This window comes from Drosophila bipectinata, chromosome 3L, assembly GCF_030179905.1.
Source record: "Drosophila bipectinata strain 14024-0381.07 chromosome 3L, DbipHiC1v2, whole genome shotgun sequence".
Taxonomy (NCBI): domain Eukaryota; kingdom Metazoa; phylum Arthropoda; class Insecta; order Diptera; family Drosophilidae; genus Drosophila; species Drosophila bipectinata.
The window spans coordinates 10,891,618-10,908,910 of NC_091738.1; the positions used below are offsets into that span (position 1 = coordinate 10,891,618).

Consider the following 17,293-nt stretch of genomic DNA (forward strand, 5'->3'; position numbering starts at 1 on the left):
GGGCTTTTCGCACGCCAGATTGCCGCAACATGGGCCAGTGCTTGTTCGGCCATGCCGCAGGGCGAGACTTTTCATCGGGCTGTCTCGAAAGGTGGGACATTTAAAAAATAATTTAAATATACTGGAAAGGAAAATACCTATTTCATATAGTTCTTTTTATTTCGCAAATCTATGGCCTACTTCCGGTAAGCAATGTACTTGCCTTGGATGTTAGGGACATCCGTTTCCGTTGGCTCTCGCCTCGAATCTTCTACTCCGGTCTCATTTTCATCCTAAACTGTTGCGAGTTTGGCGCCGTGATCAACTATGTCATCAAGGTGGCCATCACCTTCCACAACTCCAGTACTCTGTCGCTGTACATTGTCTGCCTGCTGGAGCACCTGTTCTTCTGGAGATTGGCCATCCACTGGCCGAGTATTATGCGTGCTTGGGATGGAGTGGAACAGCTTTTTCTCAAAATTCCCTATCGTTTTTATGACGAATACAAGATGAAGAAACGAATCTATGTGGTATTCGGAGTGGTCATGTCCTCGGCTTTAGGTGAGTAGGACTAGCTTCTATCATACTTGAGGATTCAGTATATTTCCCTTCAGTGGAGCACTTTCTGTTGCTGTTGAACTCCTTTCATCTTAGCAATATGGAACGAACTCAGTGCAAGATCAATGTCACCTATCTAGAGAGCGTCTACAAATGGGAACGTCCACATTTTTATATGATTCTACCATATCACATCTGGCTACTGCCACTTTTTGAAGTGAGTTTTAATTATTTATTAATTTATGAATTACTAAAAAGCCTTTATAATTCATTTAGTGGATAAACGAAACTATTGCCTATCCCCGATCCTTTACCGACTGCTTTATAATGTGCATTGGAATTGGTCTTGCTGCCAGATTCCATCAGCTTTATAGACGAATTGCTGCTGTTCATAGGAAAGTAATGCCAGCGGTGTTTTGGACAGAGGTTCGAGAGCATTACCTGGCCCTGAAGCGCCTGGTGCGTCTCCTGGATGCTGCCATAGCTCCTCTAGTTCTGCTGGCCTTTGGCAACAATATGTCTTTTATTTGCTTCCAGTTATTCAACAGCTTTAAGTAAGTTCTTTCATATTAATCTTAACAGATATTTGGTTTTAATTTCGAATTTTTTTAAAGAAACATTGGCGTTGACTTTATTGTAATGGTGGCCTTCTGGTACTCCCTGGTTTTTGCCATTGTTCGCACCTCTTTGACCATTTTTGTGGCCTCCTCTATTAACGATTTCGAGCGTAAAATAGTGACAGCTCTAAGGGATGTGCCCACCAAAGCCTGGTCCATAGAGGTGAGGATTTCTCTTGGAAATCTTAACTCCAACTCACTGTCATTTTATCCTTAGGTTCAGCGCTTCAGTGAGCAGTTGGGCAATGACATGACGGCTCTTTCCGGTAGTGGTTTCTTCTATCTCACCCGCTCACTTGTCCTGGCTGTGAGTTTATCATAAACTCAGTATGAGATACATTACTAATCTTCTGGAACTCTTTCAGATGGGCACCACAATCATCACCTACGAGCTCATGATATCGGATGTCATCAACCAAGGCTCCATAAGGCAAAAGACTCAATACTGCAGGGAATTTTAGATCCCGGAGTTAAGCACCTAAATGCACCATAATGCCAGAGCACATTTAGTCATAAGTGTCACGCCCCAGCACATGATAGAGCACCAAATTTTCACATTCGAGATACTAATCTGCAAATACAAGGTTAAACGAATGGCAAACGCCCCCTAGTTTATCGCCAGAAGTGGTGTGTCCTGGTCTTTGAAGTTTCCATTTGCTACCCGACGCTGAAACCATGAAGCACTCGGGTCAGAATAGTACCCGGAATACGCTGCATCATGGCATTGGACCCTGTGAGTTCTAGCTTTGTCCTGGGATAGTGACATTTTAATTTCAAAAGTTTTCCAGTTCTGGTCATAGCCCAGTTTTTTGGTGTCCTGCCAGTTTCGGGTATTTGGCCAAGTTCTCGACCGGATAAAGTTCACTTTCGGTGGATATCTCCAGCATTGTTGGCAGCTTTGGTTCTGTTCACCTTTTCCATTGTGGACTTTGCTTTGTCCTTCAAAGTGGTGAGCGATCATGGTCTTAAATTCTATACCATAGGTGGGTCTTCCTTAAAGGGTAGGTTAAGATAAAGGATATAGGATTTGTTTTGGATTTGCAGGTTCCCTTAGCTTCAGTGTGATCTGCATCTTTTGTTTCGGAGTCTTCCTGCATCTTTCCCGACGCTGGTCTTATATCATCCGCCGGACAGCAGAGTGTGAGCAAATCTTCTTGGAGCCCGCCTACGATTGTCGATATGGCCGCCACTTCTCCAGACGAGTGCGTCTCTGGGGCATTATCCTCTTAGTGGCTGCCCTGTGCGAACACTCGACCTATGTGGGAAGTGCCCTGTACAATAACCACCTGGTCATTGTGGAGTGCAACCTGGATGTGGAGTTTTGGCAGAACTATTTCCAGCGGGAGCGACAACAGCTTTTCCTAGTGCTCACCTTTACCGGCTGGTGGATACCCTTCATCGAGTGGACCACCCTGTCGATGACCTTTGTGTGGAACTTTGTGGACATATTCCTGATCCTTGTTTGCCGTGGCATGCAGATGCGATTCAAGCAGCTACACTGGAGGATTCGACAGAATATGAGACAGAAAATGCCCAACGAGTTCTGGGAAAGAGTACGGAGTGATCTCCTGGATCTTAGCGATCTTCTTGGCCTCTACGACAAGGAATTGTCCGGGTTGATTCTGCTATCCTGTGCCCACAATATGTATTTTGTTTGTGTGCAGATCTATCACAGTTTTCAGTAAGTTTTTAGGGGTTTTTCTATCAAATATTATAAGAATTTTATATAAAACTTATTTTAGGTCCAAGGGAAACTATGCAGATGAGCTGTACTTCTGGTTCTGCCTGTCGTATGTCATCTTTCGAGTTTTGAACATGATGTTTGCTGCCTCATCGATTCCCCAAGAGGCCAGGGAAATATCCTATACCCTATACGAAATCCCCACCGAGTTTTGGGGCGTGGAACTAAACCGTTTAAACGAGATTTTTGTGTCAGATCATTTTGCTTTAAGTGGCAAGGGGTATTTTCTGCTAACCAGACGTTTAATTTTTGCGGTAAGTTTTTCAAATTTAATTCCTAACTTAAAAAAGATAAAAATATAATGTTCTTTCAGATGGCAGCCACTTTGATGGTCTATGAACTGGTATTGATCAACCAAATGGCGGGATCTGAAGTCCAGAAGAGTTTCTGCGAGGGCGGCTTGGGCTCCTCCAAGAGCATATTTTCCTAATTAAATATTAACCATTTTTATTTTTATCTGCACGTTCTGTATTTGCAAAATGTCACTCAATTTATCGTGCCTGTCAGATGTTATCTATCCAATACAATGCGTGTCTGAATCGTTTTGCTAAAAGTTTCTCAATAATCACGACCATTTTCGCCGGCAATTTGTTCATGAACTTCAAATGGAGCAGTCCTTGTTAAATCATCAGGAAAATACCCTGCACCACGCCATTGGCTATGGTGAGTCTGCCTAAAAGATGCTTCTAAAACAAGAATTAGCATTTTTGGTCTTTTGTTAGTTTTGGTTATAGCCAGGTTGTTTGGAATACTGCCACTTTCCGGAGTTTGGCCTAGTGATCCCTCGGAGAAAGTTCGCTTTCGCTGGTTATCTCCCTACGTTCTACTTTTTATTGGAGTTTGTTTCTTTGTATTAATAGATTTTTTGTTGTCTGCCAAGCTTGTGTTTAACAATGGCCTTAAGATATATACAATTGGTAAGCTATTTGTTAAGAATTATAAAATATATACTCATTTATATCTATTCTGTAGGTTCTCTCAGCTTTAGTGTGATCTGTACATTCTGTTTTGGAGCCTTAATAGGACTAGCCCCTGAATGGCCTACCATAATTCGCCAAACATCGCTGTGTGAAAGGATCTTTCTAAAACCCTGCTATGGATCGCCTCAAGGACTCAACTTCAGCAAGATTGTGAGGCGCTGGAGCTTCATCCTTGTGCTGGCCGCCGTCTGTGAACATCTCACCTATGTGGGCAGTGCTGCTTGGAGCAACTATCAACAGATCAAGGAGTGCAATCTGCAGATTGGTTTTTTGCAAAACTATTTTATACGCGAACGCCAAGAGATATTCTCTGTAATTCCCTACAACCCCTGGCTGCTACTCTTCATCGAGTGGAGCACTCTTTCCATGACCTTTGTATGGAATTTCGGGGATATTTTTTTGGCTATTCTCTGTCGCAGCTTGAAAATGCGTTTCCAGCAGTTGCACTGGAGGATTAATCAGAATTTACACTTAACGATGAGCAAGGAGTATTGGCAGGAAATCCGGTCAGATCTGCTGGATCTGCATGACCTCCTGAAGCTCTATGACAAGAAGCTATCTGGATTGATTTTGGTTTCCTGCTCGCAAAATATGTATTTCATTTGTGTTCAGGTGTACCGGAGTTTTCAGTAAGATTAAGGGATCTTTCTTTGAATTTCTTAGTTTTAATTTTTCTATTTTTAAGAATCAAAGGAGCCCCTATGGATGAAGTGTACTTCTGGTTCTGTTTGCTCTATGTGATCACCCGTTTGGCAAACATGATATTTGCCGCCTCATCCATTCCCCAGGAGGCCAAGAATATCCTGAATACCCTTTATGAAGTTCCGTCTCGATTTTATTGCGATGATCTGGGACGTCTCACTGAGATGCTGCGAAATGAACAATTTGCTTTGAGTGGAAAGGGATTTTTCTATCTAACCAGAAGACTTTTATTTGCTGTAAGTCCAAAAAACCCAATTGATGAATATATGATGTCTTCTACTCCTGCAGATGGCCGCCGTGATGCTGAGCTATGAACTGGTCCTATTCCACGAAATGAAAGGAGCTGTGGCACAAAAAAGCATTTGCAGTCGCGGTGCCGGCTCCTCCATGAGCATATTCTACTCCTAAATCCACTTACTAGCTTTATTTTCATCTATTTTATCCTTAATAAATCCACTGAGGGCTGTCTGCCATTCGTATTTGCACAAGATTAGGTACAGATAAGCGCACAATTGGCACGGAGGCCATCAATTAGTCGTAATTTGTGGGCTTAACCATTTGTCACGGCGCGAAAGGCTTCAGTCGAGCACTGAACATGGCCAGGACCACAGGAAATCATGCCAAGCGGCGCCGGTGTGTTGCCAGGATTAAGTTCTGGCGAAGATCTCGAGTGGCTAGCGAGTGGGTAGCTTTTCCTTTGATTAATATAATTTTTAAACCAATTATTTAATAAAATACTAGTGTCACGTTGGGTATTCTCAAGTACAAAGACCCCTCGAAGCCTCTAAGAAGGAATTTAACATTTACAATTAGTAAGTTTTTATGTTTATCTTAGCTAAGCTTTAAAATATTTTATTTTATAGTTAAATCCTTTGTACGTCGCCTTAAAAGGGAAGACTATAAATACAGTGGTACTTTCCAAGAAGCCATTAAGCCAGGTAACCTTTATGGTTTTCTAAAATAACCTTCATTTAATAATTTATTTTCTTAGTTTTAATTATAGCCCAGGTCTTTGCTCTGATGCCCGTTCGAGGAGTAAGCTCTAAGTTCGCTGAGGATCTGTCCTTCGCCTGGAGCAGCATCCGCACTTACTACGCTCTAGTTACAATCCTTTGCTTTGGAATATCCTCTGGCTACGTGGTGGCCTACGCCACTAGTGTGACTTTTAACTTTGATTCGGTGGAGACACTGGTCTTTTACTTGTCCATATTCCTCATCTCTTTGTGCTTCTTGCAACTGGCAAGGAAGTGGCCGGTGTTGGCTCAAGAATGGCAGTTGGTGGAGGCAAAGCTACCACCTCTGAAGCTCATCAAGGAACGGAAATCTCTGGCCCAGCATATAAAAGTAATCACCAGTGTGGCCACCACTTGCTCGCTGGGTAAGATAGACTTTACTTTATATTATTTATTTCTTCAAAGGATTCATTGTTTTAGTGGAGCACATTCTCAGCATGATGTCCATGGGTTACTATGTCAGTTCCTGTCCCAAATGGCCAGATTGGCCCATTGATAGTTTCTTGTATTTAAACTTCTCGTCGGTATTTTACTATGTGGATTATACCCGATTTCTGGGCATTATTGGAAAGGTGGTCAACGTTCTGAGTACCTTCGCCTGGAACTTTAATGACATTTTTGTGATGGCAGTTAGTGTGGCTTTGGCTTCTCGGTTTAGGCTCTTAAATGATTACATGCTAAGAGAGGCTAGAATGGTGAGACTATTAGGGCTTTTTAAAGATTTATTAATTTTTAAAATAATTATTATGCAGCCCACAACAGCAAACTTTTGGATGCAATGCCGAATCAACTTCCGGAGTCTTTGCAAACTCTGCGAATTGGTGGATGATGCCATTTCCGCCATAACACTGCTCTGTTTCAGCAATAATCTTTACTTTATTTGTGGAAAAATCCTTAAGAGCATGCAGTAAGTTGGCATATGAATATTTTTCTATAAAATTTGATGTAAATATTTTCAGGACCAAGCCCTCCATCTCGCATACCCTGTACTTTTGGTTCTCCCTGGCCTATCTTCTGGGCAGAACCCTCATCCTGTCACTCTATAGCTCCAGTATCAATGATGAATCTAAGCGACCATTGTCTATCTTTCGCCTTGTGCCCAGGGAGTACTGGTGCGATGAGGTAAGTATTCCAATTCATCCAAAATTCTACATATAATCACTTTATTTTTTAGCTTAAACGATTCTCGGAGGAGGTGCACATGGACAATGTGGCTTTGACGGGCATGAAGTTCTTTCGGCTTACACGCGGTGTTGTCATTTCGGTTTGAAATTGGTGACAATGAAAGGGTCCAATAATAGAACTATACTATATCCCCAGGTGGCTGGCACAATAGTGACATACGAACTAATTCTGCTGCAGTTCAATCGCGACGAAAAGGTTCCTGGCTGCAACGAGGGCTGAGGGCTTTGGGAGGGGAAGACAAAGGGTTAAAGCCACAAAATATGTACTTTCGTTGTTGTTAGTCCTTAATTATAGATAAGTGCAAAACAACAGGTGTTTTTAATGGACAACTGTGGCCAGTGGCAGGGCAGTCGAAAGCTTGTGGTCTGCGCAGTGAAGTCCTGAGCTGGCAGGATGAAGTTCCTGCCCAAGCTGGAGCGCAGGCTCTGTCGCCTCAAAAAGAAGATGTCCAGGTCGCCGCTGATGCGTAAATTGGATTTAATACACGAGAGGTTAGCTAGTCGACCTGTTAATACTGATAAGTCTTTAAAATAAAGAGAAATATATCTAGTGCCAGGAAGAAGGCCTTTCAGGATAGTTGTGATGCTTACAAAACCCAAATCGAAATGGAATATGTGGTGCGGAATCAGCCGACCAGTGAGTAGAACCTCATTGCTTCCAAAACTGGACCATTAATATCCTTGACAACTGAAATAGAACCCTCCCGGAGTAACAAGGAAGTATTTCTTAGTGATGGCAGCTTCCATCAGGCTGTGGGCAGAGTCCTCCTTATCGCCGAGTTCTTTGCCATGATGCCGGTCAAGGGAGTTACCGGAAAGCATCCCTCCAAGCTGAGCTTCTCCTGGCGCAACATTCGAACCTGTTTTTGTGTGGCTTTCATAGCCTCCAGTTTGGTTAACTTTTCCCTGTCGCTGTTTAAGGTTTTGAACAATCCAATAAGCTTCAATAGCATCAAGCCCCTGATCTTCAGGGGTTCAGTTCTACTGGTCTTAATAGTTTCCTTAAATCTGGCCAGGCATTGGCCTCAACTGATGATGTATTGGCACTCGGTGGAGCAGGACTTGCCGCAATACAAGTCCCAGGCAGGCAGGTGGAAGATGGGTCACACCATATCCATGGTGATGCTGGTGGGGATGATGCTTTCTTTGGGTGAGTAATCCCTGATGTTTGGGTTCAATATTTGATCAAGTTCTGTACTCCTAGCTGAACATATCCTAAGCATGGTATCGGCCATAAACTATGCCTCATATTGCAACCGCACCGCTGATCCAATCCAGAATTATTTTATCCGCACCAACGACGAAATCTTCTTTGTCACCAGCTACTCCACAGCGTTGGCTATATGGGGCAAGTTCCAGAACGTGTATGCCACCTTTATATGGAACTATATGGATATGTTTGTGATGATTGTCAGCATTGGATTGGCCTCCAAGTTCCGACAGCTCAATGATGACCTACGGAACTTTAAAGGAATGGTAAGGGTCTACCAATCTTTCACTTAGTTTCTAAAGGACTCCTTTTATTACCAGAACATGTCACCAACCTACTGGTCTGAACGTCGCATTCAATATAGAAATATCTGCATACTTTGCGAACGTATGGATAACGCCATATCCCTGATAACAATGGTATCCTTTTCCAATAATTTGTACTTCATATGCGTCCAGCTACTGAGGAGTTTAAAGTGGGTATCCAACAAGTACATGCCACACATTATATCATAAAATATATATATTTTTTTTATAGCACTATGCCCTCAGTGGCCCATGCCGTTTACTTCTACTTTTCCCTGATTTTCCTCATTGGGCGAACTTTGGCGGTTTCCCTGTACTCCGCCAGTGTCCACGATGAATCCAGGCTAACTCTACGCTATTTGCGATGTGTGCCCAAGGAGTCCTGGTGTCCGGAAGTAAAAAGATTCACTGAGGAAGTCATAAGCGATGAGGTGGCGTTGACAGGTCTTAAGTTTTTCCATCTCACAAGAAAGCTGGTCTTGAGTGTGAGTTTTAATATTAAATCTTAGTTAAAAATTAAAATGAAAATAATATTTCTTAACAGGTTGCTGGTACTATTGTGACATATGAGTTGGTGCTCATACAATTCCACGAGGACAACGATCTGTGGGACTGCGAACAGAGCTACTATTCCTAGAGTAACTTAATAAATAAAACATACTCTTTATTGCATAATAAATAAAAAATCATCTTGCACTTTATTATTATCGTTTGTTTAAAGCGGTAAAAGGAAACCAACAAAATGTCGCTCGTAATATCAATCGGTTACATTGCCTAATTGTACGTCACATTATCCGCTTAAGAGATTCTACAATTGTGTTTGCGTGTAGATTCCACAAATATCAACTGTATTTTGAGAATGGTCGCTAGTTTACTTACACTCTAATCGGCTAACTCTGATGGTGGATATGAGGAATGACAATGTGGATGCGGATGTGGATGTGGCACCTACTTGCAACTGGCATGGGGTCGGTCAGTGTCAGTGTAAGTTTCGTGCAAAGAACGCTTCGAATATACAATTTGCGATATTTGGATGCAAAATTCAGCTAAAGATTTTCAATTACTTATGTTTAAATTCAGTTTAGTGGAGTGGGTTTCTCCTCCAGAGCAACATCGATACTACAATGAAAGGTAACATGTTCGGAAGTTTGGTGGTTTCTTGTTGCATATGTGTATGTATGTCGGTTCCATTACAAAATGTATATGAAGCGGAAGCTACATCTATATGGTATGGTATTTAATGTGTATATAAATATATGTGGGGGATGGTGGTGTCTACTAATACGAGTCTACTGCTGCGAATAAAGAGCTATAAAAACTTGTTCGATGTTTTGATGAACGCCTTCACGCTCCACACGGGGTAAAATGCTAAAGGATAGGGGATTACTCGACTTCGACTGAGAAGGCCAACAAAAAGTATCACAAAGATTGAGATCTTAAATTAAAGCATAGCGAGGAGAGAGCACAAACAATCGATTTGAGGATTTGCCTTAGTCTTTAGTGAAATGGGGAGTATGTATGTGGGAGGAGGACGAGTAGCGAGTGTGTGGCATGAATGCTTTTCGTTTGAAACAAGTCTGGGACATCGCAGGGGTTCAGTGCCGCTTGGCATCGTACTGCTTCACCTTCTCCGGAATGGCCGCCTTTTCCACTACCACATGCAAGCCTAGCTCCTCCAGGGACTTAACGTAGACCAGCTTGCGCCAGAACTTTGTGCTGCAAGTGGATTTCGGTACTGAATTATTTAGAATATAATGTAATTGAATCAATACTTACCTCACAAAGGGTCGGGCCATCCAGACCAGCGACTTGATCCAGAAAGTGGGATGCACCAAATACATATGTTTCAGGCTTTTGCGCAAACGGCGGTCCAGCAGTTGATAGCAGCTGTGTTGGATTCAAGAAGCCCCTTAAATTAGAGTTTAAAACAAATACCATAGCATTACTCACCGTTTGAGCCAAGGGAATGGCGGCACATTGCGCCTGTTTGAACCTCCGTGCAGATAGATCAATACATAGTCATCCGTGACCAGCTGCTCCAGCGTTTTCACGACATACAGAAACAGATTCTCCATCACGTAGCTATAATCCGCTCTGGATCGATCCGGCAGGTGACACGCCGAGAAGATGACAATAGCGTTCTGGCCACCTGACTTGAGATAGCCACCATGAGATAGCACCCGCTTGTAGGGCTCAATCACCCTCATATCAATTTCCCGAGTGCGCCCATCCGGCAGGGTAATCTTTTGCCAATTTCTTGAGTCGCGCCGCTCTTCGGCGGCTGTATATTGCGGTAAGCTGGCCCCGTTGGCTGTGGCCGGGGCATGTGGCGTGGGCGTAGTGGCCAGCCCAAACTCCAGCTCCAAGTCATCGTCATGATCGGGCAATAGCTCCGGTCCCTCGCAGTCGTCGTCGTCATCCTCGCCATCGAGACCATCTATTAGGGAGCTCGAAGGGCTTAGGGACGCGAGATTGTGTTCAATGTCCTCGTCGTCATCGAAGCTGTGATTAGAGATGGAGTCAAGGCTAGATATGTCCTCTCCGCCGGGTAGAGTAGTGGTCCTCTTGGCCTTCTTGCCATTTCCGTTCGGCATCAGAGAAACAGACTGAAAATTGGACTCCACGGCGGCTAGATATTGCGAGACATCCGCGTCCGATTCACTGCTCAGAATATCCGGACTGTTGGCACGCAAAAGACTGACCTTGGCGTCCTGCGGCTTACTTCTAGACTGGTTTAGGGAATTCTTAACCTGCACCGTTTCCGTGGCCGGAACTACATCTGGGAAGTTGCTGCGCTGTTGCTGTTTTTCCGGATTCCTGGTTAGAAAGGGCTCCGAGTCCGAATCTGTGTTAGTGGGGGACATAAGCGGATGGCTGTTGGCCAAAGTGCGCTCGATAGTATGTCGTTGTGGCAAGCCCTCAATGGGCAACAGCTCCGGACGTACTATTCTATTGTCGAGGGTAGCGTTCGACTTCAGGTCCAATTCCAGTTCTGACTTCTCCTTTGCGTTTTCCGTTTCCTTCCCAATTTCTAGGATATTTTTCTCGGGGGCCGAGGTCACACCATCATCCGCCAATGGTGAAATACCCGTGGAGTCTGTCGGCGTCTCCGAGATGTCCATCTTGCTCTGACTGTCCGACTGCGAGGGCTCCGATTCCGCGTAGTGCAAACTGCAAATCGATTAGTCATAAGCACTGTCCACTGTTTTGTTTTTGTTCCAGCTACTATTGTGTATTCTGTGTCTGCTTACCTCATTTTTCTTCGGTTTATCTGTTAAGGTTGTGAGAAAATTGGGTCGCCCGCTCATTTAGGCACTTGGGAGTCTGCTCCGGGCATTGGTGTTGTTGAAGGATCCCGTAACTTGGCCCAGATTCGCTAACTTTATTGTAAACAAAATTGGCTCAAAAATTTACACACTTGCAATCAGGTGTGACCGTGCCAATAAAAAGGAATAATACCAAAACACTTGACGGAATATACCAAAAACTAAAAGTTTTAATTTTTTTTAGTACACTTTGTTTATTGCAGAAAAACATTAATTTTTTAATGAAAATGAATTAATAACAAGGTTTAAATAACAAAAATGCATTATTCTAAGTTTGGGTATAAATTATTTGAATTTTTAGCGGGTTTCGAAAGATGTCATTGCCAGAATCCATAGAAAGGCTGAAGCGGCAACACTGCATTGTTTGTTTTTATATAATGTTAGGTGCTCGTGTTTTTAATTTAAGCCCCGGTATCAGCGCCTTTTGTCGCTGTCCTTGTGTAAGAAACAAAAGTACCAGCAAGACTAGCGATGGCTTAAGACAGCAGGGCAAAATCTTCAGGACTTTACTGGGGAATCGTGTTAAAGGCAGCAAAAAACGCTGGTACCCGGCGCAAGATGACAAATTCAGCCGCTCGGATTCGCAGCCCACGACGGGTGTTTCCCTATCCCGTCCACATGCCTCGAAAAGCAACAATCGCCGCATATCCGTGCTCAACAAACTCTTCATGACCAACATAACCGATTTTCTGGCCACCTCCGAGATCTCCGAATCGATTGTAGGCCGAGGCATGCAGGTGTCGTATGTGAACATCACCAGGGACTTCTCGCAGGTGAATGTGTACTGGATGGGACAGGGCGATGAAGAAGCCAACCAGATGCTCGAACAGGAACTCTTCCGCTGCAGCGGACAACTACAGCATGAGCTCTCCCAGCTTCGGTTGATGGGTGAAGTTCCCCGCATCAGGTTTCACCGGGACAAGACTGGAATCCACCTCCATCAGGTTCAGGATTTGCTTTCCAAACTCGGTCGAGATGGCAAGTTGGAGGCTGAAAACTCCGAGGACCTGAAAGAAAACGATTCAGAAAGTTGTAGTGCCCCAACGGAGACTAGTATTGTACCTAAGACTTGGCCAAAAATGCGCCAGGATGTCTTGAATCTAAATCACCACCTAATCATGGATAAAATATACATCAAGATGCGGAAAAGTAAAGAAGCCTGGGATAGTTACACCCGAGAGAAATCAAACGCGCCAAAAACCGAACCGGAACAAGAAAACGAAAAGAACGCTAAGGAATGATTTCTAGGAACTTAATGTTTATATAGTTTTAAGACACAGAAATATATCCTTAAAATCCTTATTTTGAAAAAATAAATTTGGACTAAATTCGAAGTCGAATTCGGATTCGAATTTTCTGAGCCCGGTCTGGCAATCTTGAAATATGGAAATGGTATTTTAGTACACGCATATACCAGATTTCTTTTTTCACGTTGCTGCGGTCACACTGCTGAGTTGTGCGTCGCGTAAAAGAATTAATTTTTAACCGTAAACACAGGCCACAGCTATGGAATCCCCACAAATTGCAGTTACTGCAAGCATTCCAGTAACAGTAAATACATCCAGCCCCTCTGTTGCGGCCGCCAACACCAGCGCATTAAACAAAACCACAGTAGGCGTGACAACACCTATTGCAGTCCCCCCCTCAACAACAACAATAGCAACAACTACAGTGGGACCAGCAGCAACGAACACAATAGCAGCAAGCAGTGCGGCTGTAATTTCAACTCCTATTTTGCGAAATCTGCCAATTGAGTTGCAAAACGATCAAAAACGGAGAAGGTAAGCACCTGACAAATCTGTCAAAAAAGCATCTAGTAGTCATTTCCTGTTCTGGTATCCCTTCCGTCAAACAGTTCCTCGCGGACAATTAAAAGGAAACGTTTCGATGACGAAATAGTCGAGTACAATATCGTAGTGCCCACAAATCGGAGTGGAACGGATGCCAATCGGAATAGCAGACCAAGAACAACGTCTCAGAATTATCCGGCTTTAGTTGGCGTGCCACATACCACCCTAGCGCCATTGTCCATTCCCCCAACAGCGCCGGAGACGCCACAAACGCCGGGCTCTGTAGATTCCCTGTTGCCGGGTACTCCAAGTACGGTTTCCACATTGCCGCTTGTGACGCCGACAACACCGGCACCACCTCCAACCCCCTTGCCGGTTGTCCCAGCAACTGCACCCTCAGTAATCCATCCTAAGGCTCCGGCTATGGAACGTCCGGCGGCTAGTGAAAGGCGCTCCCGTCCTGTACGACCGGCCAGTAAGAAATCTCAAAGGCGAAATGGTCGTCCTTTGGGGCAGATGGCCACCAAGGATCTGGGACGCTGGAAGCCCATTGATGATCTAGCTCTTATTATTGGAATTCAGCAGACCAACGACTTGCGGATCATCCATCGCGGCGTGAAGTTCTCCTGCAAGTTTACGCTTCAGGAACTACAGCAGCGCTGGTATGCCCTGCTGTATGAGCCGGCAGTTTCCAGGATTGCAGTATCGGCCATGCGCAATCTACACCCAGAACTGGTGGAGTCTGTGCAACGTAAGGCATTGTACAGTGTCCAGGAGGAGTATCTTCTAGGAACCATTAAGAGCGTAGGTTTACATTCAAAAATTTTAGCTTGTATTTTAATAACAAATTATTTCATTGGCAGACGGAGACACCCAAGTTGGAGCAGTTCCAGGAGCTGCTTGAAAAGAACGCCTCTGTCTTTTACTGCGCCCGAACCGCCAAGTCCCTGCAAAACCACTGGCTGTTGCTGAAGCAGTACAGCTTGCTGCCGGATCAGACACCCAAGCCACTCTACGGCACTGACCAGCAACCGTTGAGCTTCTCCGATGCCGAGGATCAGATCTTCGAGCACGATCTCAACGAGCCGCGTGACGAGGCCTTGGAGTTGGAGAGAGCTCTGGCAGATCGCCGCAACAAGCGGGACATACGCTTGCTGGAGAACGAACTTTCCCGCTGGGGTGTCCTGGTGGATTGTGTGATTGGACCCACCGCCGCCTCCGAGTTTGATAACCAGACCTTGGCTTGTCTGTGTGGCCGCCATGTCCGCTATCTGATGCGCTCCAAGGAGATTACGTTTGGCCGCGACGCCAAGGACTGTGTGGTGGATGTGGATTTGTCGCTAGAGGGTCCTTCTGCAAAGATTTCTCGCCGCCAAGGAACTATTAAGTTGCGCAGCAATGGAGACTTCTTCATAGCTAACGAGGGCAAGCGGGCCATCTTCATAGACGGCACTCCACTGCTGTCGGGTAACAAGGCCCGCCTTGGCCACAATTGCACTGTTGAGATATCCGGCCTGCGCTTCACCTTCCTTGTCAACTACGAGCTGATCAACGCCATCCGCCAGGAGAGCGCCAAGACATCGAATCCCCTTAACTAACTACTCTCAGCTCGAGCCGGATCCGGGACTGACATGTATTCTACTTATAAGCGAGCAGCAGGATAGAACAACTTTTAAATAAAAAACAAAACATTAACGTTATGTGGGTGTTTAAAAAACTGTGTTAACTCCAAGAATCAATGACTAATTTTTTAATAAAGCTTAAGCCTCTTGGTGATAAACCGAACCTCCCACTCACCCAACCTGGCAAGACCAACGCCTTCGATCGAACGGAAGCTTTTAACGAACCATTGTAAAGTCAAGGGGAAGTGGTAGGAGTGTTTCACAGCTCTCCCGGATGGGGTCAGTCTTGTGTTCGGCCCACAAGAAACCGTCTGGGAGCTGGCTGGCGACACCTACGATTCCATCATGCGGTTAATTTGCGGCTAAGTCGTAAGCTGCTATTAATTACAGCTCAGATGCTGGAAAGTGGCTGCCAAGAGACACAATTCGCCATTCACCATCCATTCTGTCCATAACCATTCTGTTCGCATGTCACCGCCGCTTACAAAGGAGAATTGGCCAACTATGAGAAGACTCACGCGATTGTATGACTCGCGGGTATGTTCTTTTCCCTGCAGGTTCTCCATGGGTTTCTCAGCTTCAAACTTTGGCAGGGGGCCCAAAGGGGAGGTTCACTTGTCACGGCAATTTAGTTGGCAACTTTGTTATGTGATTGTGTGCTTGACCTTGCGCCCTGGGAGCTCCGCTAGATTTCCCACTTTACAAATTGTAACAAATTAGAGGATGAATTCTGGCTAGCGACTTGGACTCCCCAGACTCCCGTGAGTTATAAATGATCGGTGATGGTGAGGTAATTAATTGAGCCACCGACAGCCAAACACCGTGACACCTAATATAGAAATTAGTTGTCGAAAGAACAGGGAGAAAGTTCGATGACTTTCTGCGGCGGCCTTTCTTCGAGGTCGCTTCGGGTTCGAGGTTGGGTTACGATGGTGGTGGGGTTCTTTAATTTGTATTGTTGATACTATAAACTAATAAGCTGTCGTTGTCGGGCGATAGAGCTGCGCAGCATATTAAAATATAATTAATTGTTGTCACTGTCTATAAAAAGTCAATTTACCTAGGCGATGGGCTATGGGCTATACCAGGAATTCATCGATACCCCAATCCACGGAGTCCGGATTCTCCCCATCTTTCTCCGCTTTGTTCCCAATGGAATTCCAAATTCTAACGTTGATTTGTGTGCATTTTTTGTCCGTTCGAATCTTCGGCAGCTGCTTTCTTTGGCCAAGATGATGATGGCCAGGGCTAATGAAGCCCGGCTTTGTCTTATTATTATATTTTGTAGCTTTTGTGCAGTTCAGCGAACTTTTGTTGTTGCTTTTGATGCCCCTGGCTGTGACTTGGACTCTCTGGCTCTGGTTCTGGCTCGATATTCTGATATTTTGGCGATGTCGCAACTGCTAAAATTAGTTTATTTTTCGCTAGTTCTTTCTCTTCCCTATTAGCGTAGGTCATGCTGTTAAAAAATAACAAAAAACAAATATGTATGCTTATATATACATTTTAAAAATCCAAAGTGGAGCACCATGACTGACTCCATTTAATGCTGGCATTGCGTGGGGGATTCTTCTTTAAAAGTTAGAACTTTCACAGTTTTATCGCTGAGATCATCATAGAGATCTAGGCATTATATAGGGTGACACCTGATCCGAAATGGGTACACTTTAAAAGTGACACAACACCTTGATTATCTCATTGCATTATATAAAGTAAATAAACAAAAAATTGTCAAAGCACTATACAAATTTCGTGACTTTGCAGGAAAATGGCCAAAAGACAATTGAAGCCGGAGAGTCGGAGTCGGGGGCCATAAAAATAGCCTACTGATCGGTTTTGCTGAATCGATCGATATGCCAAAATCATTACCCTTAGCTCGGCATTCGTTACACTACCTGTCATAGGTGTGATTATTCAATTGAACAAAACATTTTCAGCGTTAGTCGGTGACTGTTGTTGCTGCTGCAGTTTGATATTCATTTTGCTAATCGCATTTCAATCAATTTCATTTCAATTGTCTAGGATTCGTAGGGGAAAGAGTCCACTGAGGGAAAATATATATAATTTGATTAATTTTAAGTTAGTATTTTAAAGAAAAATACCTATTAAAAGCTTAAACTCTCTGTAAAACCAACAATTTCTATAAAAATAGTTTCCAATTTCCTAAAACCATAAAATTTAAATGAAACCAGCTTCTGTTTGGATTGACATTTTCTGTAGACAAGCATGTCACCCGTATGCGTCATGTGAAATATTCAAATTTAGT

At 44.1% G+C, this 17,293-nt stretch overlaps 8 protein-coding genes and 1 long non-coding RNA gene across 9 annotated transcripts; 7 read left to right on the plus strand and 2 right to left on the minus strand.

Annotated features, from left to right (window-relative positions):
- Positions 1–29: 29 nt before the first annotated feature.
- Gr64b (Gustatory receptor 64b) lies at positions 30–1,666 on the plus strand. Its single transcript, XM_017236861.3, has 7 exons — positions 30–91; positions 151–540; positions 594–754; positions 814–1,091; positions 1,152–1,317; positions 1,372–1,461; positions 1,520–1,666. The coding sequence occupies exons 1-7, from the start codon at positions 52–54 to the stop codon at positions 1,613–1,615; spliced, it is 1,221 nt and encodes a 406-aa protein (XP_017092350.2). The 5' UTR covers positions 30–51; the 3' UTR covers positions 1,616–1,666.
- Positions 1,667–1,829: 163 nt separating this feature from the next.
- Positions 1,830–3,325, plus strand: Gr64c (Gustatory receptor 64c). Its single transcript, XM_017236854.2, has 5 exons — positions 1,830–1,887; positions 1,943–2,137; positions 2,199–2,835; positions 2,897–3,149; positions 3,209–3,325. The coding sequence occupies exons 1-5, from the start codon at positions 1,830–1,832 to the stop codon at positions 3,323–3,325; spliced, it is 1,260 nt and encodes a 419-aa protein (XP_017092343.2).
- Positions 3,326–3,491: 166 nt separating this feature from the next.
- Gr64d (Gustatory receptor 64d) lies at positions 3,492–4,985 on the plus strand. Its single transcript, XM_017236855.2, has 5 exons — positions 3,492–3,558; positions 3,618–3,812; positions 3,868–4,504; positions 4,561–4,813; positions 4,866–4,985. Exons 1-5 carry the CDS (start codon positions 3,501–3,503, stop codon positions 4,983–4,985), a joined length of 1,263 nt encoding a protein of 420 aa, XP_017092344.2. The 5' UTR covers positions 3,492–3,500.
- Positions 4,986–5,172: 187 nt separating this feature from the next.
- Gr64e (Gustatory receptor 64e) lies at positions 5,173–6,994 on the plus strand. Its single transcript, XM_017236850.3, has 9 exons — positions 5,173–5,258; positions 5,319–5,389; positions 5,441–5,515; positions 5,569–5,955; positions 6,011–6,285; positions 6,343–6,497; positions 6,550–6,712; positions 6,765–6,854; positions 6,911–6,994. The coding sequence occupies exons 1-9, from the start codon at positions 5,173–5,175 to the stop codon at positions 6,992–6,994; spliced, it is 1,386 nt and encodes a 461-aa protein (XP_017092339.3).
- Positions 6,995–7,168: 174 nt separating this feature from the next.
- Positions 7,169–8,979, plus strand: Gr64f (Gustatory receptor 64f). Its single transcript, XM_070280102.1, has 7 exons — positions 7,169–7,266; positions 7,326–7,411; positions 7,472–7,924; positions 7,979–8,250; positions 8,305–8,459; positions 8,522–8,774; positions 8,834–8,979. The coding sequence occupies exons 1-7, from the start codon at positions 7,169–7,171 to the stop codon at positions 8,924–8,926; spliced, it is 1,410 nt and encodes a 469-aa protein (XP_070136203.1). The 3' UTR covers positions 8,927–8,979.
- LOC108122345 (protein prune homolog 2) lies at positions 8,953–11,744 on the minus strand. Its single transcript, XM_017236907.3, has 4 exons — positions 11,541–11,744; positions 10,240–11,460; positions 10,066–10,176; positions 8,953–10,005 (listed from the first exon to the last, which is right to left on the minus strand). Exons 1-4 carry the CDS (start codon positions 11,543–11,545, stop codon positions 9,885–9,887), a joined length of 1,458 nt encoding a protein of 485 aa, XP_017092396.2. The 5' UTR covers positions 11,546–11,744; the 3' UTR covers positions 8,953–9,884.
- Positions 11,745–11,918: 174 nt separating this feature from the next.
- Positions 11,919–13,137, plus strand: LOC108122341 (putative ribosome-binding factor A, mitochondrial). Its single transcript, XM_017236902.3, has one exon. The coding sequence runs from the start codon at positions 11,930–11,932 to the stop codon at positions 12,854–12,856; it is 927 nt and encodes a 308-aa protein (XP_017092391.2). The 5' UTR covers positions 11,919–11,929; the 3' UTR covers positions 12,857–13,137.
- On the plus strand, positions 13,122–15,094 carry Rcd5 (microspherule protein Rcd5). Its single transcript, XM_017236901.3, has 3 exons — positions 13,122–13,396; positions 13,471–14,209; positions 14,269–15,094. Exons 1-3 carry the CDS (start codon positions 13,122–13,124, stop codon positions 15,001–15,003), a joined length of 1,749 nt encoding a protein of 582 aa, XP_017092390.2. The 3' UTR covers positions 15,004–15,094.
- An 86-nt stretch (positions 15,095–15,180) lies between these two features.
- Positions 15,181–17,037, minus strand: LOC122322308 (uncharacterized). Its single transcript, XR_006246514.2, has 3 exons — positions 16,531–17,037; positions 16,088–16,468; positions 15,181–16,028 (listed from the first exon to the last, which is right to left on the minus strand). It is a non-coding gene; the product is annotated as an uncharacterized lncRNA (long non-coding RNA).
- Between the last annotated feature and the right edge of the window lie 256 nt (positions 17,038–17,293).